The sequence below is a fragment of the Bolinopsis microptera genome, chromosome 11 (genome assembly GCF_026151205.1).
Source record: "Bolinopsis microptera isolate Bmic1 chromosome 11, MBARI_Bmic_1.0, whole genome shotgun sequence".
NCBI classification, from domain to species: domain Eukaryota; kingdom Metazoa; phylum Ctenophora; class Tentaculata; order Lobata; family Bolinopsidae; genus Bolinopsis; species Bolinopsis microptera.
In genome coordinates, this window is record NC_087082.1 from 1,756,638 (window position 1) to 1,783,483 (window position 26,846).

General features: G+C 35.5%; 5 protein-coding genes across 6 annotated transcripts in view; all 5 read left to right on the plus strand.

Annotated features, from left to right (window-relative positions):
- LOC134822753 (charged multivesicular body protein 1b-like) overlaps positions 1 to 20,379 on the plus strand; it is a 50,034-nt gene extending 29,655 nt beyond the window's left edge. Inside the window, exon 2 of one of the 2 annotated variants that reach the window (XM_063833993.1) lies at positions 17,787 to 20,379. In XM_063833993.1, coding sequence (XP_063690063.1) covers positions 17,810 to 19,528 — 1,719 coding nt within the window. In that variant the 5' untranslated portion in view covers positions 17,787 to 17,809 and the 3' untranslated portion in view covers positions 19,529 to 20,379. Of the gene's footprint in view, positions 1 to 899; positions 2,224 to 17,786 lie in introns of those variants that run through there. The other variant, XM_063833994.1, reaches the window with a different exon arrangement.
- LOC134822752 (uncharacterized) overlaps positions 1 to 26,846 on the plus strand; it is a 210,675-nt gene that overhangs the window by 121,911 nt on the left and 61,918 nt on the right. The gene's annotated exons all lie outside the window — the stretch shown is intronic.
- Positions 2,936 to 4,393, plus strand: LOC134823139 (serine/threonine-protein kinase/endoribonuclease IRE1-like). Its single transcript, XM_063834487.1, has one exon. It carries the CDS (start codon positions 2,936 to 2,938, stop codon positions 4,391 to 4,393), a length of 1,458 nt encoding a protein of 485 aa, XP_063690557.1.
- On the plus strand, positions 10,799 to 12,773 carry LOC134823141 (serine/threonine-protein kinase/endoribonuclease IRE2-like). Its single transcript, XM_063834489.1, has 2 exons — positions 10,799 to 10,925; positions 11,100 to 12,773. Exon 2 carries the CDS (start codon positions 11,103 to 11,105, stop codon positions 12,771 to 12,773), a length of 1,671 nt encoding a protein of 556 aa, XP_063690559.1. The 5' UTR covers positions 10,799 to 10,925; positions 11,100 to 11,102.
- Positions 21,973 to 23,676, plus strand: LOC134823143 (serine/threonine-protein kinase/endoribonuclease IRE2-like). The gene has a single exon (XM_063834490.1). The coding sequence runs from the start codon at positions 21,973 to 21,975 to the stop codon at positions 23,674 to 23,676; it is 1,704 nt and encodes a 567-aa protein (XP_063690560.1).

A 26,846-nucleotide genomic window follows, 5' to 3' on the forward strand; every position in this document is an offset into this window, starting at 1 on the left:
GTTTTGAGGTGCTTCACTTGTAGCTGAAGGCTCCCAGAACCTGTATTTTAAATTTCATCAAGATTGAACAAATTATGGCAGATTTGTAACAAAAATATGTGTGCCCATATTTGGGCATAAGCCCCGAATAACATAGTTTAAGACAATAAATTGGTACAAAATCGGTCTTTTTAAAATATTCCCCTAAATGCCCTTATGATTTTTCTTGTATCTTGTAGGGAATCCTACAAGATTTCAGATGGTACTATGGAATAAGGCGGCAAAGGCCAGCTACACAATTGTTTTTGGGCTAGAAGGCCAAAAATTTCCCTACAAATAGAACCAAAACTCAGGCTCATGTCAAAAATCAGCTAAATTAGATAGCCTAATAAGGTTTTTTCCAATAAATTAAGGTTTAAGAGTTGTTTGGAGATATAAAAGGAGTCAATTTACTTTATATTATCTTATCTTAGGCACAGACATGAGTAAGAACTATTTTTCACTGCCAAAAAGCAAAAAAATTGGTTTGCGAGAAATCGCAAATTTTGCGGTTTAACCGCTGTGCGGCGCCGCACAGCGGTTAAACCGCATGCAATTTTTAATTTCGGTATTTTTTATCCTGTAGTTTTTTTTATCCTATCCAGTTTTCCTATCAGATCATTTCAAATGCATCTTAAACTGACAAACTCAATTTTGAGCCAGAATAAAGCCTGGTGGCCCACTGTGGAAGAGCTTCTTTTAAGGGGCTATTTTCTTGAAATTGTTGTTTTCTTGATCTTCAACTATAGTGTTATTATTATTATTATCAATGCTATTTGTTACTTATATGCTCATTGTAGCCTATAACAATTAACATTTTCATCATCATCATATTGAGTTTCTAACTTTCTAATGGCAGCTTTAATAAAAAATACTCTCAGGATGTCTACAAAACAACTGGAGAAACAGCAATTCAACTTGAAATTTGCAGCCAAACAATTGGAAAGAAATGCAAATAAGTGTAAGAAAGAAGAAGGAGCTGAAAAGAACAAACTGAAAAGAGCAATAGAGAAAGGCAATGTTGAAGGTGCCCGGATTCATGCTGAAAATGCTATACGACAGAAGAATCAATATGCTAATTATTTGAGGATGGCATCTCGTGTTGATGGTGTTTGTTCTAGAGTTCAAGCTGCAATAAGTATGAAACAAGTCACCAGTAACATGGGCAGTGTTGTGAAAGGTCTTGATGCTGCCATGAAATCAATGAACCTTGAGAAGATGCAGCAACTTATGGATAAATTTGAAAAGCAGTTTGAAGACATGGATGTACAAAGCCAAGCGATGGAGCAGAGCATGAGCAATACTGTTACACTATCAGTTCCAGAAGATTCTGTTGATTCTCTGATGCAGGAGGTGGCTGATGAGCATGGATTAGAGGTTGGTGTGGAACTTCGTGGTCAGTCTGTCCCCAGCTCCTCTATTGGAACTACTTCACATGCCAATGCCGAACAGGATGAACTGTCTCAACGTCTTGCAAGACTTCGCCAACAGTAAAAAGTTTTTAACAAATATGGTCATGGAGCTCCTACTTTTTCTGAATCATACTGTATAGTAGTTTTGCATGTAATATCATAATGTAGCTGCTGAAACTTGGTAAGGTAAACTTGGTAGCATCAACATTTGAGATACTTTTAAGCAACTCGATCATAAATAATTGTTTGAACACAATTTGAAACACTTTTGAGACATTATTATAGATTAAGGCAAGGTGCCTTACTGTATGTTTTGTATAACTCAGAAAAGAATTATTTGAACAGGTCAAGCAAATTCTGTCACTTATTAGTCAATTTGCAGGGTTGAAAATTGGTTTAAATAATATGATGTTTTGTGTAAAGTGGTGTCATTTCTTGTAGGTATCTTTAGATTTATAGTACATATATATATTACATTATAATCAAACTGTGAGTAAATATTAATTTGTATTCTTTTTAGGGCATGCTCATTACTGACTGCAGCAAATATCATGTAGGTATATTATCGTACAATATCTGGCTGATAGAGTCAATAATGAAATGCAAAGAACTTAGCTTTCCCTACTAAATGTGAATCTTCCTAATGGTGTAAGATGTTTTTCACTTATATGCCGATGGATGGATCAACTTCTTGCTCGAAGAACTTATTTTTTTCGAAACAATAATTACTGCTTTACATAATAATATTGTATTACATTGATTTTGTAAATTTCAAATTGTAGTGTTTTATTCACTGAATGTGTTCTTATTAGTAAATGGTTGAGTACAATACACTTTATATATTAAACTGAATTTGTATTACTGGTCACAGAAATCGGTAGTGGGAAGTCACTGTCCTCTATTATTATAATATATGCTTCCTAATGCTATGATTCCTATTAAATTACTTATATTAAATCACAGATTTTGTATCGTTGTACTATATTATGTCAATGACAAATTGACGAAGTTTGCCATTGGACTTCTTGGTTTGGCTTATATTATAATATAAATATGAATGCTCTTAATTTGATATCCAGGTAATTTGATATTGAACTGTTACATTTTTATTAGCTCACATTCGAACACAATGTAAATCATATTGCACTAAAAACCTTTTCTGTAGGCTGATATGGTTATGCTTATGGAATGGGTAACAGAAACGTGCAGAAATGCTGCTACATCTTAGCTGCTTGAAGATCTACGTGGAGTGAACATCAAGCTAACATAATTTCTGCAATTAATTACAAAAGAGCATGTTTAAGTTTCATTCTTCTTCTTCAAACGAACCAAGGCCTTGTGGTACTTCTTGGAAATTACAACTCTGCAGAAATGAGTTGCTTGGAACAGGGAGTATGGGGACAAGGGTATACAAAGGTTTTTTCGAAGGATCATTATCTGTGGCAATCAAAAAGATACAACAAGAATGTTTACAGGGGATTGATAACATATTGATTGATGATAATATGGCAGTTCAACAAGTCAATGAAACCAGACTATTGAGAAAGTTTAATCATCCAAATGTTGTGAGATACTATCTAGCCGACTCAGATCTTGACTTTGTTTATATTGCATTGGAGCTGTGTGAGGGATGTTTAGTCGACTACATTGAAAAGACTCCTGTAGGGGAAAAATTCTTGAAGTTACACAGTGATAGCGGGAAACATTTTAAAAAGGTGATTCTCAATGATGTATTATCAGGATTGAATTACTTGCATGACCTTGACATAATACACGGTGACATCAAGCCCCAAAACATATTGCTGAGAAAGGTTAAACAGCGTGTTAATCTTGTGAAGGACCTCTATTTTGAGGGTGTGCTCTCTGATTTTGGGCTAAGTCTTGAAATAGATGAAGGACGAAGAAGCAAGACAGCCCATGACAATCTAATAGGATCTGATGGTTGGAGGGCCAAGGAAGTGCTGACAATGTTAGAGAAGGCCAGTGACAAATCAATAAAGAAAAAATCAAAGAAGAAAGTTAAAGGAACAAAGGCAGTTGATATTTTCTCATTTGGGTGTGTCATGCAGTATGTCATGACTGAAAAGAGTAAACAATACTATATGCACCCATTTGGTGATATCAATCACCGAAACTACAACATTAGAGCAGAGGAGAGAAGATCTTACCTAAGTTCACTTCCCAAGTACAAATCATGGAAACCAAATCTAAATGATGTTTTAGCTGATATGCTCATTGAAATTTGTGTACTGGGAAACCCTGAACTGCGACCTACAACGAAGGAAATTGCAAAAAATCCTTTTTTCTGGGATGCCACAACAATGATTCAGTTTCTAGAGCGAGTTTTTAATGATATAAAGTCAGCTTCTAAAGATTCTGGTTTTGGTAAAATTCTAGAGGATAACTGGTCTAAATACCATAAGCAGGGATTTACTAAAGAAATCCGGGAAGCTTTCAATTATAATACCAAGCATAACTCCAAATCATGCAGTCCACACAAATTATGCAACTTTTTGAGAATCCTTAGGAATATAAGACAACACTACCAAGAAATCGTTGCGAGGAGTTCAAAGGAACCAATCTGCAAAGCTTTGTCAGATTGCTTAGGTCAGGGAGGAGATGAAGATTTTTCAAGATACTTCTTAGAAAAAGTTGCTGGGGCACTTCCTGTGGTTTATCTAAGCTTCATCAAGCACCCGAGAATTGACAGCTATCACAGCTATTACTCCCTTGAAGATTTGAACAGCGAAGTTTCCGAAGAGAGGTTTAAATACCAATGGACCACACTCGACAAAGTCCTTCTAAGACAGGACAATGATGGTGGACAAGTGCAACGAAGGTCTCGAACTCCTAGTGGACAAGGGAGTTCTGAAAGTTCAAACGGACAGGAAAGATCTCAAACCCCTAATGCAAATGGGAAGGGAAGGTCTCGAACCCCAAGTGAAAGTAGACATGGAAAATGAGAAATTGGTCATCAAAATTGTGATTATATGTGTTACGGTGATAATTGATAGCTAAGAGGTATACACTATACCTTGTTAATTGAGTTTCCTATCATATAATGGCACTTGGCTTCGAATGCCACTTTCACCTTATTATACAATTTTGTGGGCTCATCTTCTGCTCATAGACACAGAACGCCTCCTCTCCTGTAACATTGCTCGCCGAAATCGCTTTCTCTTTCTTACTAAGGCATTTTAAATTTGGCAATAGCTCTTTTCCAGTTGTTTTTATACTGAGAGAGCTTTCCTATTCTGAACCATCTTGTGAGTTGTTTATATTATGGTTAATAGATTGGAGTGATATTAAGGAAGCAAATTCTTATCTTTCATTTTAGAAAGATATAGTTCGATTTTCGAAGTCAAGTCATCACACGACATGCAGCTAAATATATTTTGATACGTTTTTAAAATATTACAGAGTTCTAAATATTATTAAAATGTTTTTGATAATATTTAGACCTCTTTCGCTAGATAAGAGCATGAAAATGATGAAAATGATTCAGTATTATTTCATAATATTTTGTAATTTCATGGTCTTTTGTCTAGATAATGCAATTGCATTAGATGGCTTTATTAGTTCAAGAGGAAGTGTTAATTTTGAACGTTTAACTCATAAAATTTCGTCCCTTTTTGATATATTTTACTTGTGTGATTTTTACATGTTTATAAATGGGTATGCAGGATTTTTAATTATATATTTTCGTGTTTATTACTATGCAAAACATTGTTATTCCTTAATTCCTAATTCTTATTCCTCAAGCTTAATAATCACATTGATTGTTACATTAAATACATAGCCTTTGTTTTTCTTATCTCTGAAAATACAACTGGGTCAGATAAGATGTATTAAAAAACTATAAACCCTCCATGGTGAGGATAATCGTCTCATCCTCTAGGTAAACACATAACGATGATAAGATGATAAGATATCGCTTAAATTCGGCCGGCAGTGAGATGCCAACATTGTCACACTATAAAAACGTGACTGAGCTAACATGGCCCCTTGATGCCGTGCTTGACCAAATTTTCGAACTTCCAGTTCATATAGGATAGTTCCATATGACAATGATCTACATATTTAGCGACTTTTGTCGTTAAAAGGTACCACCTGGTCAATTCCGTCACACAATTAAGAAATTTATCCGAGGGATGTTTATGATGCCCTGACAAAGAATGCCGAATAGTCTAGCATTATTTTTTAACCTGAATGTGTTGGGAAGTGTTAGAATATCTCATCATTATAAGCAAAACACACAAGGCACAAATAGGAAAACTTTGTCACATATATTTGTATGGTATCTCGACATTTGTGAAATTTAGCAAATATAGCTTTAACACCCTATTTAACTAATTATGGATCAATCAACACTATTGCAACCACGCACCGGTCACATAAATCATTATGTGGCAGTAATTTGTTAACATTGGCACAATTATAACATCTCAACATAGTAAAAATATTTCAATTTTAAAAACAAATTAAAACTCTATTAATTGTTTAATTGCTCCTTGTTAGCAAAATAACTAGTTTATCGATATAGGTATAATGGTAAGGTAACATTATATTCTAATCGAGGTATGATTCTTCAAAATAGGGGGCAGGCTAGGGGCAAGAAATGTAAATTTCGTCACATAAGTTATTGTAAAAGTTAGATCCTTGTCATATTTTGAATATACAGGGTGGCCCAGTAACTGCCCACACGCAACCCTTTAATAAATCACGTAATTCTTCTTAAAATTGCACAGAAATTTCTAAGATTATAGATATGGGTCAAACTTAGATTTCCTGAAAGTTTTATTTGTATAACTGGAAGCTGGATTATAAACATTTGGTTTTTAAACAATTTTTACGATTGGTAATCTTGTTTTGCTCTTATGAGTGGGTCAATCATTTATTTTTAATTGTAGTTGACGAAATGAGAGTCTCCACTCAGTGTCCTGTTTATGACAAAGGCATGTAGCCGAAACGTCGACAAAGAATTATGTTTTAACACACTGAGTGGAGACTCTCATTTCGTCAACTACAATTAAAAATTTTTACGATTATTAGAAATGAAGTTGACTTAGATTCCATCTATACAATTTTGCTGTGCAATGCATTCTGTATGCACCATATTATATTATGGACACGTTCATTTGAGTTTGAGCATCTATTAACCTAGCACGTTCAGAAGTTCTGAACATTAGCCACGTGACTCATACTCCCATATTATGCACTGCTCAGAAATGAAATGTATTGTTGTTAGGCACTATAATGGTTAAAATAAATGTCACATTTTTGTGACTTTGTTAACTATAGCTGCCCAATTAGCATTCCTTAGTCTAAAATATAGTAGATTGGGTCAATCTAACAATTATGATACAACATTGGTTAAAGGGCATGGATCGAGCGGTTATAAGGCAATATGTGGTCAACTTTGTCACACTCAGAATACAATATTCTTTTCTACTGTGAGGTGTCCTAAAAACCCTTTAAACTCATTATTTGATAGTTCTTCTACCGATCTAATACACGCACTTGGTTATTGGGAAATGAGGTTAATTCTGTCACATTTTATAGAATTTTTAATTTTGGGTGCATTGCCGAAATCATTTATATCTGATTTTGGTTTGAAAAGCGGAAAAACTCCATATAAGGAGTATGGACTATGTACGATACAGTTGATTCAAGAGAGGGCAGTTGATGCTAGTACATTGTCACAAAAATAGTGTGACAAAGTCAACATTTCTTGTCCCTATTTTGAAGAACTATACCTCTATTAGAATTCAATATTCTTTTAGAAATAATTGGCAGGTTATTGTCCACTGTCCAGCACATCAGAGCTCAGGTTTAACAATGTTAAGTTGAATTTTGCTCAGTCACTAAAAATGTGTATTAATCAGTTCCAACCATAATAAAAATGTCGATGTGAACGAAATATGATCAAACTTTTAAAATATTTTTTTTTTTTTTTTTTTTTTGTTCAGGGAGCAGGCTTGCCACATAGGTCCAGGAGTACCGAACGTTTAGGCAGGGTGCTAGGTTATGGAACACACTCAACTAGTATAGGTAGCTGAGAGTCCGAAATCTCCAAAAGGAGATGTCATCAGAGTGTGATCCACTGCCTGACTAACCTGTGGGTAGAGTTCATTAGACTCTATTATGATGACAGGTAGTATCTTCTGTAAGTTGCTGAGATCCAGTGTCCATGGTACCTATCACCTATCTAGATAATAATAACAAAATGGGAGGCTCTATTTGTCCAAGTGTGCTTCAAATTAAACTGATAAATAAAATACAAATTTGAATTTAAAAATTTTTAAAACCAATAATAAATATAAGGATAAATACCTTGACTGAAATAGTGAATGTCTCTGAAGAAGTAGAGACAATAAAACAAGATACGACACGGTATGTTGAAATAAAGCATGTCTCTGAAGAAGGAGAGACGACACGGTATGTTGAAAGAAAGCCTGTGTCTGATGAAGGAGACATGATAAAGCATGAAACGACACGGTATGTTGAAAGAAAGCCTGTGTCTGATGAAGGAGACACGATAAAGCATGATACGACACGGTATGTTGAAATAAAGCCTATCTCTGAAGAAGGAGAGACGACACGGTATGCTGCAAGAAAGCCGGTCTCTGAAGGAGAGACCATAAAAACATGATACGACATGGTATGTTGAAATAAAGCCTGTCTCTGAAGGAGAGACGATAAAAACTTGATACGACATGGTATGCTGCAAGAAAGCCGGTCTCTGAAGGAGAGACCATAAAAACATGATACGACATGGTATGTTGAAATAAAGCCTGTCTCTGAAGGAGAGACGATAAAAACTTGATACGACATGGTATGCTGCAAGAAAGCCGGTCTCTGAAGGAGAGACCATTAAAACATGATACGACATGGTATGTTGAAATAAAGCCTGTCTCTGAAGGAGCTGGAGAGACGATAAAAACTTGACACGACACGGTATGCTGAAAGAAAGCCAGTCTCTGAAGAAGGAGAGACGAAAAAAAAAAACTTGATACGACATGGTATGAGGTATACTAAAAGAAAGCCTGTCTCTGAAGAAGGAGAGACGATAAAACGTGATACGACATGGTATGTTGAAAGAAAGCCTGTCTCTGAAGAAGGAGAGACGATTAAGCATGATAAGACACGGAATGTTGAAAGAAAGCCTGTCTCTGAAGAAGGAGAGACGATAAAGCTTGATACGACACGGTATGCTGAAAGAAGCCTGTCTCTGAAGAAGGAGACACGATAAAGCATGATACGACACGGTATGTTGAAATAAAGTCTAATGAAGTAAGTCAGACAAGCAAACGCTTCAGGTTAAATGTAGATATAAGTCGTCTCCATCCCAGAAATAATAAATGATGACCCGGTGTAACGTTGCAGAAATCGGCCGAAAATAACAATGACTAAGAACAGTTAAAAAGTGACAGTATTCAAACACAAGGAAATTTAATAACATAGAACCTAATAAGGAATATCTCCAAACGGAGTTTCTTAGAGGGTGAGAGGTTCTTTAATAAAACCTAATGATTAAATGAGACCCGCTAAAGGTACTAAATTAACCGGACTGCTAGCGAGGAATCGAGAGTGGGAATAAAATAAAAGCAGAATAAATCCTAAGATAACGGAAAACTGGTACAGAAAGCTAATATCCTATCACGGAGTCTAGGAAAAACCTGTGAACCAAATAAGCAGAATGGCACCCGTGCATGAAGTGTTAAAATATATACCGAACTGGAATGCCTGCGGAGGCATTTTACTCCTTAATAATGCACGTGTTAGAAAATTTAGTAAAAGCTAAAAATGAACGAAGCGGCACCCGTGCATGAAGTGTTAAAATATATACCGAACTGGAATGCCTGCGGAGGCATTTTACTCCTTAATAATGCACGTGTTAGAAAATTTAGTAAAAGCTAAAAATGAACGAAGCGGCACCCGTGCATGAAGTGTTAAAATATATACCGAACTGGAATGCCTGCGGAGGCATTTTACTCCTTAATAATGCACGTGTTAGAAAATTTAGTAAAAGCTAAAAATGAACGAAGCGGCAAACTTTTAAAATAACTTTTGTGACGAAATTAACATTACTAATTTACTTACTCTATTTTGAAGTTCACCATACCTCCTCTATTTATAGAATTCAACATAACTTTATCATCATAAAAATGTCGATAAACTAGTCATTTTCCAGCAAGGAGAAAACAGAGTTATAATATTTTTTGTGACGAAATTAACATATTTTTTGCCATGTTGCGATGTTTCAATTGTGACACTGTAAGTGTAAACTCTAAACATATGGATCGAATCAGGTTGTAGTAAGTCACCAACCTACCTATGTTGAGATTCTTTAAACTTTAACAGGGCCATCAAATTGTGTGACCACCCCAGAGTGTAGATCTCTCTGCCATTCCTCCAGTAAAGCAGCGAGTTTGAGTTCTGAGCAGTGTAGCCCCTGATAAAGTAATAAGCGGTGTATAGGGAAGAGATAACATGAACTGGGTGAGATGTGATTTGAAATGCTCCCGGTCGCCGATGCAATTCAGATGGCAAGGCTTGCAATCCACAATTTTGGCCTGCAAATAAATTATCATACAGTGACTGATTTGCTGCTGAGCTGTGTCTGCATGCAGATGGAGGTACCTTTAAGGTTTCTTAAACGTGGCAGAAGACAAACTGCATGTTTGTGTCCTAGCTGGTATGATGATTGTGAATAATTGCTGAACCACGATCACGAATCACGATCATTACATGTTTGATGTTGCTGATCTAGAAGAATCATTTGAAGAAGGTCCTGCCACTGCATGACCAGAATACTCCTGATCCCCTCCACCGATAGGTCTGCTGTATTCACCAGCTGTTGTAGTCTCCTATTTGTATTTTTCGTTAACTTCTCGCATGTAGCCGAAGCTGGACTAGAATCGTGTTCTGTTCGCTGCAGTCCTTGAGCGGTAATCTTTACATGGTTGTGGTATGGTCATGTAGGGGCCCCGACCGGCGCCCTACCCTATCGGCAGCTGAGCGGTACCCGCTTGAATTACCGGAAAAGCTTACAGTTACACTACTGTAATTTCTAATCAATAGCTATATTATGTGAAGTGGGTTACGGTGGAGGACTAAGATGAGGCTCCCGTAATATGTGAACATATTTAAGTATACTTTTCCTTGCTGCATTATTATATGTAGAGTTTCGGCAAAAATCAACAGATAACGCAAAATAACTAAATATTTGCCATAAATTGCAATTTAATTAAGTTGGTTATATCTAGTTTAAATGATGTACCCTGTCTGATAGATTTATTTCAGTCAATATTATTGAATAATACTTCGCCACTATTTTACCCTTTTAAAACAGCAAAAATTCTTATAGGTTGGTGTCAATACCTTTAAAATGGCTAAACAGGTATTTAAAGTCCTTCTGTACATTAGCTATTAATGTGTGTGGTCTTGTGAACGTCTTCCTTACATCTAACATCAGTGGTACGCTGGAACAGGGTAAGTTAAAAGTTCGCTCAGTTGACTTCCGTTCATGCGATTTTAGTAACACTAACACGTTATGCTTTACTTGTAAGTTACAATACATATTGTATATTATTATATCTTCTATTATTTTATGTCAATTTATGTAAGGCAATTTTATGGTTTATGTTTAAGGATATAATTTAACAGGTTATGAAGCAGGCAGCTGACTCTGGTCGTGAACTTGGGGAAAGGGTTTCGGCCATGAAACTTGAAAGTAGTTCCCAAAACAGCACTGCTTTATCAGAAAATACTATTGCTACACACGAAGGTATTGCTATTCAACGAAACGCACTAAGTCTTCACAAACAGATAACCAAGTGGATGGGAACTGAAAGTAATGCTAAACCTCCCATTTTTAATGAAGTAGGAGAGAAAGGATTCCTCAAACTTGATCATGACGTTCTGCTAGGGAGCGGCAGTAACGGAACTCGTGTTTATTTAGGAACATTCCGTCAGAGTGTAACAAATGTTGAACAACTGGTAGCCATAAAGAGAATACAATATGACACAGATGAAGAGTATATTAAAATAGACAGAGAAATTTTAACCCTGCAGAAACTGGACAATGTCAATCTGATTAAATACTTGTTTGCTGACAAAAATATTCAATTTCGTCTTATGTTTATAGCTCTAGAGTTATGCAGAGGATCTTTAATCAATGTCTTTGAACTTCGTAAAGATGTATTTGATCGCCCCTTTGTGCTACGAAACGGATCTCCTTCAGATGATTGGTGGTTTAAAAAGCATCTACTTCTAGGAATAGCTAACGGATTAAAATATGTCCATCAAGAGGATCATGTGCACAGGGACCTAAAGCCTCAGAACATCCTTGTCCAGGGGGATGACAGCAATGTATTCGGATACAAAGCAGTCATTTGTGATTTCGAGCTGACCAGGGAATTGAAGCCTGGTAAGAGCAAACTTTCTCATGCATCTGGACTTGTCGGGACTCATGGTTGGATGGCTAAGGAGGTTCTCAATGGAGGTGATCAAACTAAAGCTTTAGATATCTTTGCTTATGGGTGCATTGTTCAATTTGTTATGTCTGAGAACAGAGATATGGGCAAAACCCATCCATTCGGACCTGATGATGACCGAAATAGAAATATCATAAAAAGTAAAAGGTACTCATACATCAGTACTCATATTGCTGATAATAAAGGTCATGTCTATCCTGATCGTCAATCTGCATCTTTTAGTAAGAGAAATTGGGTGGGTTACAGATATCTTGGAGATGCCCTTCTAGCTGACATGCTTGTGGGTGTTTGTATATCAGAGAATATAAATGTACGCCCCAGTGCAGCTGGAATAATTGAACATCCATTCTACTGGTCTTATGAACAACGAATGCAGTGTAACGAAAAAATGTTTAATGCATTTAAAGACAACTTCCAAAAAGTAAATATAATATCGGTGATGGAAAAGCATTGGGAAACCCTCGGCACTCACCGCCTTTCATCATTGGTACCTGTTGCATGGGATTATTATGTTAAGTATAGAAAGATAAATGGAAAAAACGCTCCCTCGGTAGAGCTTAGTGCCAAAATCTTTAACTGTTTGATGAGAAACATTCGGAACATTCAACAACATTACAATGACGCAATTAAAATTTTGCCAGACCTTGAAAAGGTCATGAAGGGAAACGATGAATCAATGGGCCAATACTTCTTTGAGGGTGTTCCTCTATCATTTCCTGTTATATACATACACTTTCATTGGTTGCAATCACAGAGCAATAGATCGGGCGGAGAAAAGCAGGATATTTACGATGTGCAAATGGATACCCTTTATGCCATAAATAATTATCATTGTTCTTTGTAAACTGATCATGCAGTTCTTATTTTAAAGACAGTTCCCTTGGACATTAGTTTGATCACCCGTAACCATCGACCAGTTTACGAATCTAATACTTACAGTAAAGTTCATATTCAGCATCCAGTATAATAGTAGGTCCATATAATATGATATATCAATCGTAATAATATAATATAGTTTGACTTTGAAACAGACTCAGAAAGTCCTCATGTATTTTTTACCCTCATTTAATGGCATGTTTAGCAATATGTCGTCTAATTCTGTAGCTCTTACTCCATCATGGGTTCTTTCTCTTATTATGGTTTTGATTTTTTTTTTCAAGCCATGCACCGGTTGCATGGAACTCTCTTCCGCTGATGTTGAGAAGTATTACTGATACCAACTGTTTCAAGCGACTGTTAAAGAATCATTTATGTAATCAGTTCTGATGTTTTTTTCTTTCCATTGTCTTCACTTTGCAAGACACGTTGGCTTTTATTTTTTACCGCACTCCATTTTATGTCTTGATGTCTAACTTTCTAGGATATGTCTCTTTCTTGATTGATTATGTCACTGTACCTTTATTTTACCTACATGTATTGTATGGTTTCTGCTTCTACTTAGTTTAGTGTGGTTTACAATAAAAGATGTTTTAATTTTGTCTTTACCTTATGACGAGTTATACTTTAGTTCACTTTTACACATTTGCTCACATCACTCACAGTCAGCCGCTCTGACATGGTTAACCACCTTCCTTGTGTTGTTGGTTAATCATATGAGCGGGATATAAATACCTCATTTCATTTCATTTCATTGGGGACCAGCTTTGCTTACTGGCCAATGTTTACTTTAAAATATATTATATAATTATAGATACGAAATTGATTTTAAAAGTAACACTTTTAAAAGTTTAAATACTTGATTTCCTTAACCTTTACAATTTTCGTTTACATAACTGGTAACTGATTTACCATTATAAATGATTATTGTGATTGTAAAAAATGACGATTGTGATATTTGGGAAGGAGAGACAATGGTCTCCCTCTTTTAATCTGATTGAAAATTACTTTACACAGTTATAGCTAAATATTATGAGATTCACTCATTATTTGAAAACATTGCATTGAAATACACAGAATCAGATTGATTGGTATAATTGGTATGTTCACAATTTTACTGGTGAAGCACTTATTCACACGCTTTTTTACTGGTGAAGTCTAATAGTACATTTTTTCTCAACAAAAATAGATTCTTTTCAATAAGGCTTCGTTAATTTGTCAAGCTGGGTAAATGTCCTGAATGATTTTCCCCCACATTATAATGCTGCCTGCAATTTTTATCATTTTACCGCTCAGTTAACTAGCTACCTTTTCTGCTACCCATTACATACTTGCGGCCCCTGTATTATAAATGCTTGTAATTTTAACCAATTTTAAGGCCTTTTTGTTTTCTTGACCTAGCAAATCATCTCTACATATTCAGGAACCTTCATTCGGCACTATCAGCGTTTTATCTTATAGGTATAACAGTATTCATATTTCGAATATTTATTTCAAAGATTACTTGAAGCTGTTTACAAATTGACGGAATCTGACTGTATGACGTGTTCTTATTGACTAATTGAATTTATGACTTTATGATATATATTATTTTTTTAATTTGTAGGCTAATGTTTTATTTAGCTCTGTTCCATCAGTATTTTTTACATTTCTTAAATGTACATCTTTGTTGGGTATATTTTAATGTCGAAGTGTGTAATAAATGTTAGAATTTATTTATTTATTTATTTCTTTTATACAGTGAGTCTTTTATACAGGGAGTCCATAAAAAAGGCGACCAAGTGACTTTTGTTAATAATTCGCCTTTAACCTAATGACTTTTAAGAGTCATGTGCTATGATGTTCCATTTTGTTAAAAATTTCATGAAGCTGCCACACCATCCTCAAATGATGTAGAGGTTTGAATTTTTTTCACGGACTCCGGAGGTCATACGTCATATCAAACAGGTTTTGAGTTATCAACACGTATCACTTGGTCGCCTTTTTCTTTATGAATTTTAAAATTACGTATAATGATTTAAAATGTTTTTCTTCGAAGTTGTGTTTTCGTGTATTTCTGAAAAATTATTCAAAAGTATTAAAAATAACGTAATTGACCAAAAAAGATAGAATGAAACAGAGGCACAACTTTATGATATAATATTAATCGATCTAAACATATCGGTCGGTTGGTATAATAAATTTTGTTCTTAATTGTCGGATAATAATTTTCCATCCAAACCGTTATTGAATAATTCCACTGTATGTTACAGTAGTCTTTGGAGCAGCATGAAATATCCATAATACTGCCCATTCTTTGTGTACATGATGCATAATAATATCACAGTGCTGGCAAGCACGACCGGTGCATTTATTGTGGGTATACTATGTACCCCCTTTACTATTATACCCCCTTTACTATTATACCCCTTTTGGTACACGTTACAAGCCTCTTTCGTGCACGCGAAGCGTGCACTCCGGCCGGAGGCGGCGGCCGAAGGCCGCCGCCTCCGGCAGGAGTTTTTCAGGCATTAAGACTCGTCAGAAGTCGTTCAGCAGATTTATTTTTAGTTCAAAACATTCTAATTTGATGTCAAAGATGACAGGAATAAAAAATAGTTATGTTGAGATTTTTAAGAAATTTGCATAAAATACTCGCCAGCACTGTTATGTTATACGAAATTCGGTAAAAAACCCAAAATCGCCATATTCAGGTGCCTTAAAAACCATGTTAAAATCGAGTTAGAGATCTGAAATTTTTCAGGGCGTCTAGACGTTGACCAAATCGACTGCAAAAAAAGTTTCAGGTTTCAGGAACATCGGGAAGTGGGTTTTCTAGAACCCCTGTTTTACGACAGATTGTCGTGATATCTATATATATACATATATATATATATTCAGGGATAGACGCTTTGCCAGTCAATTGTAGCCTGTATTTAATTGTCCATAGATTCAAAAGTATAAAAGATACAGCCATTTCCGACCACAGGTCTTGAAAATAATTGTTTACACTTTAGTTTACATTGTATAAAAAAATTATTTGACGTCATGAACACCCCTTGATGACGTCATCAAGTTAACCGTTTTTAAAACTTGATTTTTGACAAAGTAATAACTTTTAAAAATGATTTCACACCATTAAAAAGTAACTGTATTCAAAATCTGAGGAAATTATTATCTTAGATAATTGTTCAAGCATTCTGAAAATCTACCGGAAAGTTTTTCTAGCTTGCTCCTTCATAAAGATATTCGTCATTGAAGTTTGTGCTTTTTTGAAGAATTATTTTATAAAAACGTCAATTTTGCGATTTAGTATTCTCTGGTGTTGGGCCATGCCTTAGGTTGTGGAGCGCAGTTCTGCTTCCTATAGGTATAAATTGTGCATTAGGCTAGTTTTAAAGTTAAAAATCGAAAAGTTGCACACGTGGGGACACGCCCAAATTGATAGAAAATTGCTAAAATCACTGAAAATTGCTGTTTTCATCATTTTCTGTCAACTTTAGAGTGCCGTTGTGATTACAGTTCTTCTTGAAATACTTTGAAACTTTGCATACTTATTAGGCTATATATAAAACAATTACATGCAAAAATTTACGGCGATTCAATATTGGATGCGCACGCAACGTCCGCTCAAAGTTTGCACGTGCGAAAGGTGAGAATTTTGCTCATTCGTGATTTCCAACAAATTCTGCTTTGCCACGACAGTTTAATGTCATAATAAATGAATTTAATACCAACTTGAATGAGTATTAATTGGCATATTCAGTCAGTGATCGACCGATATGCTTACCTAAACACAAGGAAATGTTTTTAAAGGAAAATTTCGAAATTGTTGAAACTTCCTCCTTATTAATGAAGATATCAGTTTATATTTCGACTTTATAATGTACCCTGACATTATAATCAAAAAGAGATGATATTTGACCAAAACCCATAATCATGGGTAGAGTGGACCGCTGCCAGTGTCTCTCTTTCCCAAACAAAAGGAAATGATATTAATTTGATTGACCGTTCTCAAATGCAAAATGATACCGAGAATGAAATCGGTCGCTCGCTTTTCCCATTCATTTACAATTGTAATAGACTAAGAAAAACTACCCAAAGGCAGCTGTACTCGGCAATAAAGATTCGATAAACTTCAGCTAATTCAATAAATAATAACTACCACCCTTACCCCGAAATACTAGGTATCGACCCGAACGCAACCCAAAGAGATTTTTACAGCATCTGATTGATGTACCTAATCAATCGAAACTTATTACAATTCGTAAGCCGTGAATGAATGGGAAAAGCGAGCGACCGATTTCATTCTCGGTATCATTTTGCATTTGAGAACGGTCAATCAAATTAATATCATTTCCTTTTGTTTGGGAAAGAGAGACACTGGCAGCGGTCCACTCTACCCATGATTATGGGTTTTGGTCAAATTATGTAGTGCATAATAACGTTTATTATACGTGGCAAATGTGTTGCTTTACAGGCATAGCAGGAATACTAGACACTCCTCCCTAAATGATCATAATGGGGCAGGAACCGAGAGTGCCCAATGTCATGATAATTTTACGACAAGATGTGAAAATATGTGCCCATATATGGCAATATACGACAATATTTGACATTATTTGACAATATTCGACAATATACCCAATATACGACAATATACGACAATATACGACAATATGTGACAAGATTCGACAATAAACGACAAGATTTAGCAATATATACGACAATATAGTATGACAATATATGACAATATTTGACAATATATGACAATATACGACATTATATTCAGACAGTATATGACAGTATACGACAAGATTGACAAAATGTGACAAACCGTGGGAAAATGGGCACTCTCGGTTTCTGCCCATAATGGGCTCCAAAATACATATACAAATAAAAACAACAAAATATTGAAAATCACCGAAACTGCAATTCAAACCTATGATTATATGATAATATAATGTATCTCGATTAAAAGCAATGCAAACAAATTTTACAGGTTATGGCTTATAACTATGTTGGATGAGTCGGAGGAGTTGGGAGGGTCAGATGGCAATGAGAGGACGTCTAGAGTGGGAGGACTTGGGAGGGTCAGATGAGAGGACGTCTAGAGATGAAGCTTCTGTGAGACAAAAATCAACTTCTCTGCCTACTATTACGAAAAACTTTACCGTTGATCAATACCGAAATGAAGTCAAGCTGCGAAATTGTTTAAACCTTGAAAAGCAAATAACAAAACGGCTGGGGATCGGAAATAGAGCAAGGAGTGTTGCCTTTAAAGAAGTTGGGGAAAGAAAATTCCTTAGACTAGATAAGAACGTTCTGCTAGGGAGTGGCAGTAACGGAACTCGTGTTTATCTAGGAACATTCCGTCAGAGTGTAACTAATGATGAAAAGCTGGTAGCCATCAAAAGGACACAATATGACACTGAGGCAGAGTATAAAGCAACATACAGAGAAATTGAAAATTTACAGAGACTAGACCATTACAATTTAATCAAATACTTATGTGCTGACAAAGTCGATGAATACAATCTTATGTTTATCGCTCTCGAATTATGCGAGGGATCTTTAATCAACGTCTTTGAACTTCGTAAAGATGTATTTGAGCGTCCCTTCATTCTTCGTAACAAAGCTCCTCCAGATGATTGGCGGTTCAAAAAGCATCTACTTCTAGGAGTAGCTAACGGATTAAATTATATCCACCAAGAGGGTCATGTCCATAGAGACCTTAAGCCGCAGAACATTCTTGTTCAGGTGGACGATAGCAACGAATTTGGGTACAAAGCAGTTATTTGTGACTTTGAGCTGACCAGAGAGTTAAAGCTTGGCAAGACTAAACTGTCTGTTTCATCAGGAATTGTCGGAACTCATGGTTGGATGGCTAAGGAGGTTCTCAATAAAGGTGATCAAACTAAAGCTTTAGATATCTTTGCTTATGGGTGCATTATTCAATTTGTTATGTCTGAGAGCAGAGCTAAGGATATTACCCATCCATTCGGCCCTGATATTCAACGAGATAGTGCCATCATGGAAGGTAAAAGGTACTCATACATCAGTACTCATATTGCTGATAATGAAGGTTATGTCCACCCTGATGGTCAATCTGCATCTTCTAGTAAAAGAAATTGGGTGGGTTACAGATATCTTGGAGATGCCCTTCTAGCTGACATGCTTGTGGGTGTTTGTATATCAGAGAATATAAATGTACGCCCCAGTGCAGCTGAAATAATAAAACATCCATTCTACTGGTCTTATGAACAACGAATGCAGTGTAATGAAAGAATGTTTAATGCATTTAAAGACAACTTCCAACAGGAAGATGCAATATCCGTAATGGAATCAAATTGGAAAGCCCTCGACACTCATCCCCTTTCTTTATTGGTACCTGCTGCATGGGATTATTATCTTATGCATAGAAGAATAAGCGGAAGAAAGGGTCCCTCGGTTAAACTTAGTGCTTCGATCTTTAACTGTTTAATGAGAACTATTCGGAACATTCAACAACATTATGAAGACGCAATTGGAATTTTGCCAGACCTTGATGAGGTCATGGACGGAAGCAATGAATCAATGGGCCAATACTTCTTTGAGGGTGTTCCTCTATCATTTCCTGTTATATACATAACATATCAATGGTTGCAATTACAGAGCAATAGATCGCACAAAGAAAAGCTAGATATTTACGATGTGCAAATAGAGACTCTTTTTGCCATAAAGAAGGATCATTATTCTTTGTAAACTGATCATGCAGTTCTTATTTTAAAATACAGTTCCCTTGGACATTAGTTTGATCGCCCGTGACCACTGACCAGTTTACGAATTTAATACCTATAGTGAAGTTCATATTCAGCATCCAGTCTAGTAGGTCCATACATCAATCGTATAATATAGTTTGACTTTAAAACAGACTCAGGAAGTCCTCGTGTATTTTGTACTTACTCCAGCATGGGTTCTTCCTCTTATTAATATTATAGCTGTGATTGGAGACCAGCTTTGCTTACTGGCTAATGTTTACTTCCAAATATGATAATATAACTATAGATACAAAATTGATTTAAAAAGTAACACATTTAAATACTTGATTTCCGCAACCTTTTTATTTACATAATTAGTAACTTATTTACTAGTTGTAAAAGAAACTAGTTGTTGTAAAAAACGTGATTTACTAGATTGTAAAAAATGACGATATTGGGGAAGGAGAGACAATGGTCTCCCTCTTTTAATCTGATTGAAAATATTAACACAGTTATATAACACAGTTATAGCTAAATGTGCGATTCACTCATTATTTGAAAACATTGCATTGAAATACCTACACAGAATCAGATTGATTGGTAAAATTGCTGTGTTCCCAATTTTACTGATGAAGTACTATGCACACGCTTTTTTTACTGGTGAAGTTTAATAGTGCATCTTTTTTCAACAAAAAGAGCTTCTTTTCAATAAGCCTTTGCTTTGTCAGTTTGTCAAGCTGGGTGAATGTCGTGAATGATTTCCCCCACTCTATATCTTTATAGAAGCTTACTGCCTGCTATTTTTATCATTTTACCACTCAGTTAACTAGCTACCTTTTCTGCTACCCATAACATACTTGCCGCCCCCCCCCCCCCCCCCCCCCCCCGCCCCCCCCCCCCCCCCCCCCCCCCCGTATTATAAATGCTTATAATTTTGACCAATTTTAAGGCCTTTTTGTTTTCTTGGAAGCAAATCATCTCTACATGTTCAGGAACCTTCATTCGGCACTATCAGCGTTTTATCTTATAGGTATAACAGTATTTAATATATTTCAAATATTTATTTCAAAGATTACTTGAAGCTGTTTACAAATTGACGGAATCTGACTGTATGACGTGTTCATATTGACTAATTAAATTGATGATATATCGATTATTGTTTTAATTTGTAGGTTAATGTTTTGTCTAGTTCTGTTCCATCAGTATTTTTTACATGTCATTTATACAGGGAGTCTTTTATACAGGGAGTCTATAAAAAAGTAAAAAAGGCGACCAAGTGACTATTGTTAATAATTCGCCTATAACCTAATGAGTCATATGCTATGATGTTCCATTTTGTTAAAAATTTCATGATGCTTCCAAAATCATCCAGAATTAATGATATTGTAGAGGTTTGAATTAATGATGTAGAGGTTTGAATTAATGATGTAGAGGTTTGAATTATTCACGGACTCCGGAGGTCATACCTCATATCAAACAGGTTTTGAGTTATCAACACGTATCACTTGGCCGCCTTTTTTAGACACTCAGTGTGTTTTTGTATCAACAGTTTTAATTTTGATCAGGTATTAAATTGCTTCTTTATGAATTTTAAAATTACGTGTATAATGATTTAAAATGTTTTTCTTCTAAGTTGTGTTTTTGTGTATTTCTGAAAAATTATTCCAAAGTAATAAAAATAACGTAATTGACCAAAAAAGATAGAATGTAACAGAGGCACAACTTTAATATATTAATTGATCTAAACATATCGGTCGGTTGGTATAATAAATTTTGTTCTTAATTGTCGGATAATAATTTTCCATCCAAACCTCAAACGTTATTGAATAATTCCACTGTATGTTACAGTAGTCTTTGGAAGTTTGGAGCAGCATGAAATATCCCTAATACTGCCCATTCTTTGTGTACATGATGCATAATAATATTATGTAGTGCATAATAACGTTTATTATAAGTGGCAAATGTGTTGCTTTACAGGCATAGCAGGAATACTAGACACTTCTCCCTAAATGATCATAATGGGGCAGGAACCGAGAGTGCCCAATGTCATGATAATTTTACGACAAGATGTGACAATATGTGCCAATATATGACAATATACGACAATATTTGATATTATATGACAATATACGACAATATACGACAAGATTTGGCAATATCCGACAATATAATATGACAATATATGACAATATTTGACAATATATGACAATATACGACATTATATTCAGACAGAATATGACAGTATACGACAAGATTGACAAAATGTGACAAACCGTGGGAAAATGGGCACTCTCGGTTCCTGCCCATAATGGGCTCCAAATACATATAAAAATAAAAACAACGAAATATTGAAAATCACCGAAACTGCAATTCAAACCTATGATATTATAATGTATCATGATTAAAAGCAATGTAAACAAATTTTACAGGTTATGGCTTATAACTATAATGTCGGATGAGGTGGAGGAATTGGGAGGGTCAGATGACAGTGAGAGGACGTCTAGAGATCATGAAGCTTCTGTGAGACAACTATCAGCTTCTCAGCCTACTATTACGAAAAACATTACTGTTGATCAATACCGAAATGAAGTCAAGCTGCGAAATTGTTCAAACCTTGAGAAGCAAATAACGAAACGGCTGGGGATCGGAAATAGAGCAGGTAATGTTGCCTTTAAAGAAGTTGGGGAAAGGAAAGTCCTTAAACTAGATAAGAACGTTCTGCTAGGGAGTGGCAGTAACGGAACTCGTGTTTATTTAGGAACGTTCCGACAGAGTGTAACTAATGATGAAAAGCTGGTGGCAATCAAAAGGATCCAATATGATACTGAGGCAGAGTATAAAGCAACGTACCGAGAAGTTGCCACTCTACAAAAACTTAATCATTCCAATGTGATCAAATATTTATTCGCTGACAACAATGATGAATTCAATCTTATGTTTATCGCTCTTGAGTTATGCAGAGGATCTTTAATCAATATATTTGAACTCCGCAAAGATGTTTTTGAATGTCCCTTTATACTCAAAAATCGAGCTCCTGCTAACGATTGGTGGTTTAAAAAACATTTGCTTCTTGGAATTGCAAACGGTCTAGATTACATCCATCAACAGGGTCATGTTCATAGAGACCTTAAACCACAAAACATTCTTGTTCAGGGAGATGACAGCAACATCTTTGGTTACAAAGCAGTAATATGTGACTTCGAGCTCGCCAAAGAAATGGAGGCAGGGAAGTCTAAATTGTCTGTGTCTCAGGGGATCGTTGGTACCCAGGGCTGGATGGCTAAGGAGGTGCTTGCCGGGGGAGCACAAACTAAAGCCTTAGATGTGTTTGCTTACGGGTGTATAGTTCAATTTGTTCTGGTGGAGAACAGAGATAAGCATGCAATCCATCCATTTGGAGCAGACATCCACCGGGATAATGCCATCATGGAAAGTAAGCGGTCTTCATACATTAGTACACATATTGCTGATATAAATGGCTCAATCCGTACTACTGGTCAATCTTATTATGTCGGTGAATTACTGCAGGGTAGAAGTGGGCTAGGATATGAATATCTTGGTGATGCAATTATAGCAGACTTACTCGTCAGTGTTTGCATATCAGGGGATATAACTGTCCGACCTTCGGCTCCTGAGCTGTTGCTCCATCCATTCTTCTGGTCGTATGAGAAGAGAATCCAGAGCAATGAAATGATGTTTAATTTGTATAAACACGACTTTCAAAGACACGACATAGTGTCGTTGATGGAGAAGAATTGGAGAATCCTCAACACTTATACCTATTCCTCATTAATACCTGATGCATGGGAATATTATGTTTCTCATAGAAAAGCAACTAAAGGAAAGGTACCTTCCTCAAGACTGAGTAGTTCTCTCTTCAACTGTTTGATGAGGCTGATTCGAAACCTTCAGCAGCATTACGAAGAAGCAATTGCTCTGTCACCTGAACTTGAAGTTGCTTTAGATGGGAACTCAGAGTCTCTGGGTAAATATTTTTTCGAAGGAGTGCCCTTGGCATTTCCAGTAATATACATCTACTTGTTTCAATACCAATGTAATTCTCCGGAGAAAACCATTGAAGTAAGACGGAAGATATATCAGCAGCAACTCTCCACTCTAATGACTCTCAAAAGCAATCATCGTGCATTGTAAACGTGGGTGCGGACATAATTTTAGCAGTATATATTTTTAAGAAGGGCATTTAAGAATAGCAGATAACAAATAAATTATTATTACTATTCATTCATTCAAAGTTTTGAATTCCGGAGTATTATTATTATAGTTTAGATATTTTTTGAATTGTGTGATTATGCTGATTAACATAATCATGATAATGTTATTACTAAATAAAGAAAAGCACTCAGTTTTTTGATTGTCTGGGTTTTTTAATTTGACTTTAAATATTTGTATTGAATGTAATGTTCTTTTTATAGTTGCTCAGCTCACACATTTTTGCTTCAGTTATTTCAGATAATGTATCCGATAAATTGTTAAAAGTTATCAGTGTTATCTAGAACTTTTTAAGTGCTATTTCTTCAATCTTTTTTTTGTCATAATATTTTCATTTAAGTTGAATAGCCATGTTTCCTTTTTGTGATTATCGGGCATTTGTATTGTTTTAAGTTAATGACCAGTATTATACCTGTTTAGACACGGTGTTAAATATTTTATTATATACTGAAGTCAGGGATTAATTCTTTTATAATCATTATGTTAGAGTTCTCATTTATTTATCTGAATATCTATTACATTGCCCGAAGATGTTTGATTTTATTGAAAGATTATTGTATTATAACTGTATTTAAATAATTATAGATTTCATCGTGGTTATTTTAAGTTTTAAAAACTTCTTGGTTGATCAGATGATTTAATTCTCATAATTCTAATTCTAATTTAATGACTGAACAATTGTCTTTTCTCTCAAGCCTTTCTTCGAATAATCTTCAATTTTCGAATTTTCGAGTACAGATATTCGCCGAGATCAGAGTTGATTAGTACATTCAAATTGAAAGTAACTTGGACTTGGAATATATTAGTGATTTTGTGATAATTTTATGTCCCATGATGCGAATGACCCATAATTATAATCAACAATGTTTATTTACGATTTCTGTCCACAGGTTATGGATAAGAAGTCAGAAAGTGTTTCCACCTAGCCTGTCATGTTCTAGCTGTTTAACAGTGCCCTGTCCACAATGGCTGCTGGAAATGCTCTCAACCTGCAGAGGCAAATTGCTAAATGGCTTGGGACTGGACCGAATGCGACCGATGTGAAGTTTAAAGACGTTGGTGAGGACAAACGCCTTACGTTTGATAAAGGCAAACTTTTAGGAAGTGGTAGTAATGGAACTCGTGTTTATCTGGGAACATTTCGCCGGCCAGTTACAAATGAGCCGCAGTTAGTGGCCATAAAGCATGTTCAATACAACAGTGATGTAGAATATAGAAACACATATCGTGAGGTGGAGAATCTGCAGCAACTGAATCATCCAAATGTGGTACACTATTTGTATGCTGATAAGTGTGAAGATTATGACATCATGTTCATTGCCCTTGAGCTTTGCAGAGGTTCTTTAGTTGATATGTTCGTTCACAAACGTGATGTCTTCAAAAGACAATTCACTCTAAGGGATAATATTATATCGTGTGACCATTGGGAATTCAAGAAAGATCTCTTGTTCGGTATAGCTCATGGACTAAACTATGTGCACAGTCAAGGCTATATACATAGGGACCTTAAACCACAGAATATACTAGTACGTGATGATAATGACAGCCGGTATGGTTATAAAGCTGTAATCTGTGATTTTGAGTTATCAAGAAAAATAAAAGATGGGAAGGCGAAATTGTCTGTGTCACAAGCTGCTGTTGGTACTCATGGTTGGATGGCCAGAGAGGTACTTGCTGGGGCAAAGAAATTGACTCGATCTATTGATGTGTTTGCATATGGATGTATTGTGCATTATGTGTTGTCTGAGAATAGGAATGAGCAAGATATGCATCCTTTTGGATCTGATCTGCATAGAGACATGAATATACGGAAATCAAAGCGCTCCTCATATATAAGTTCGACTTTAAACCTGCAAGAACGCCGTCACAACTATTTACCTATAGGTTATGCATATCTGGGGGATTCCATACTGGCTGACATGCTTGTCGATACCTGCATTAGTGGTGTTATCATTGCCCGTCCTCTTGCCCATGAGATATTGAAACACCCCCCCCCCCCCCCCCCCCCCCCCCGTATTATAAATGCTTATAATTTTGACCAATTTTAAGGCCTTTTTGTTTTCTTGGAAGCAAATCATCTCTACATGTTCAGGAACCTTCATTCGGCACTATCAGCGTTTTATCTTATAGGTATAACAGTATTTAATATATTTCAAATATTTATTTCAAAGATTACTTGAAGCTGTTTACAAATTGACGGAATCTGACTGTATGACGTGTTCATATTGACTAATTAAATTGATGATATATCGATTATTGTTTTAATTTGTAGGTTAATGTTTTGTCTAGTTCTGTTCCATCAGTATTTTTTACATGTCATTTATACAGGGAGTCTTTTATACAGGGAGTCTATAAAAAAGTAAAAAAGGCGACCAAGTGACTATTGTTAATAATTCGCCTATAACCTAATGAGTCATATGCTATGATGTTCCATTTTGTTAAAAATTTCATGATGCTTCCAAAATCATCCAGAATTAATGATATTGTAGAGGTTTGAATTAATGATGTAGAGGTTTGAATTAATGATGTAGAGGTTTGAATTATTCACGGACTCCGGAGGTCATACCTCATATCAAACAGGTTTTGAGTTATCAACACGTATCACTTGGCCGCCTTTTTTAGACACTCAGTGTGTTTTTGTATCAACAGTTTTAATTTTGATCAGGTATTAAATTGCTTCTTTATGAATTTTAAAATTACGTGTATAATGATTTAAAATGTTTTTCTTCTAAGTTGTGTTTTTGTGTATTTCTGAAAAATTATTCCAAAGTAATAAAAATAACGTAATTGACCAAAAAAGATAGAATGTAACAGAGGCACAACTTTAATATATTAATTGATCTAAACATATCGGTCGGTTGGTATAATAAATTTTGTTCTTAATTGTCGGATAATAATTTTCCATCCAAACCTCAAACGTTATTGAATAATTCCACTGTATGTTACAGTAGTCTTTGGAAGTTTGGAGCAGCATGAAATATCCCTAATACTGCCCATTCTTTGTGTACATGATGCATAATAATATTATGTAGTGCATAATAACGTTTATTATAAGTGGCAAATGTGTTGCTTTACAGGCATAGCAGGAATAC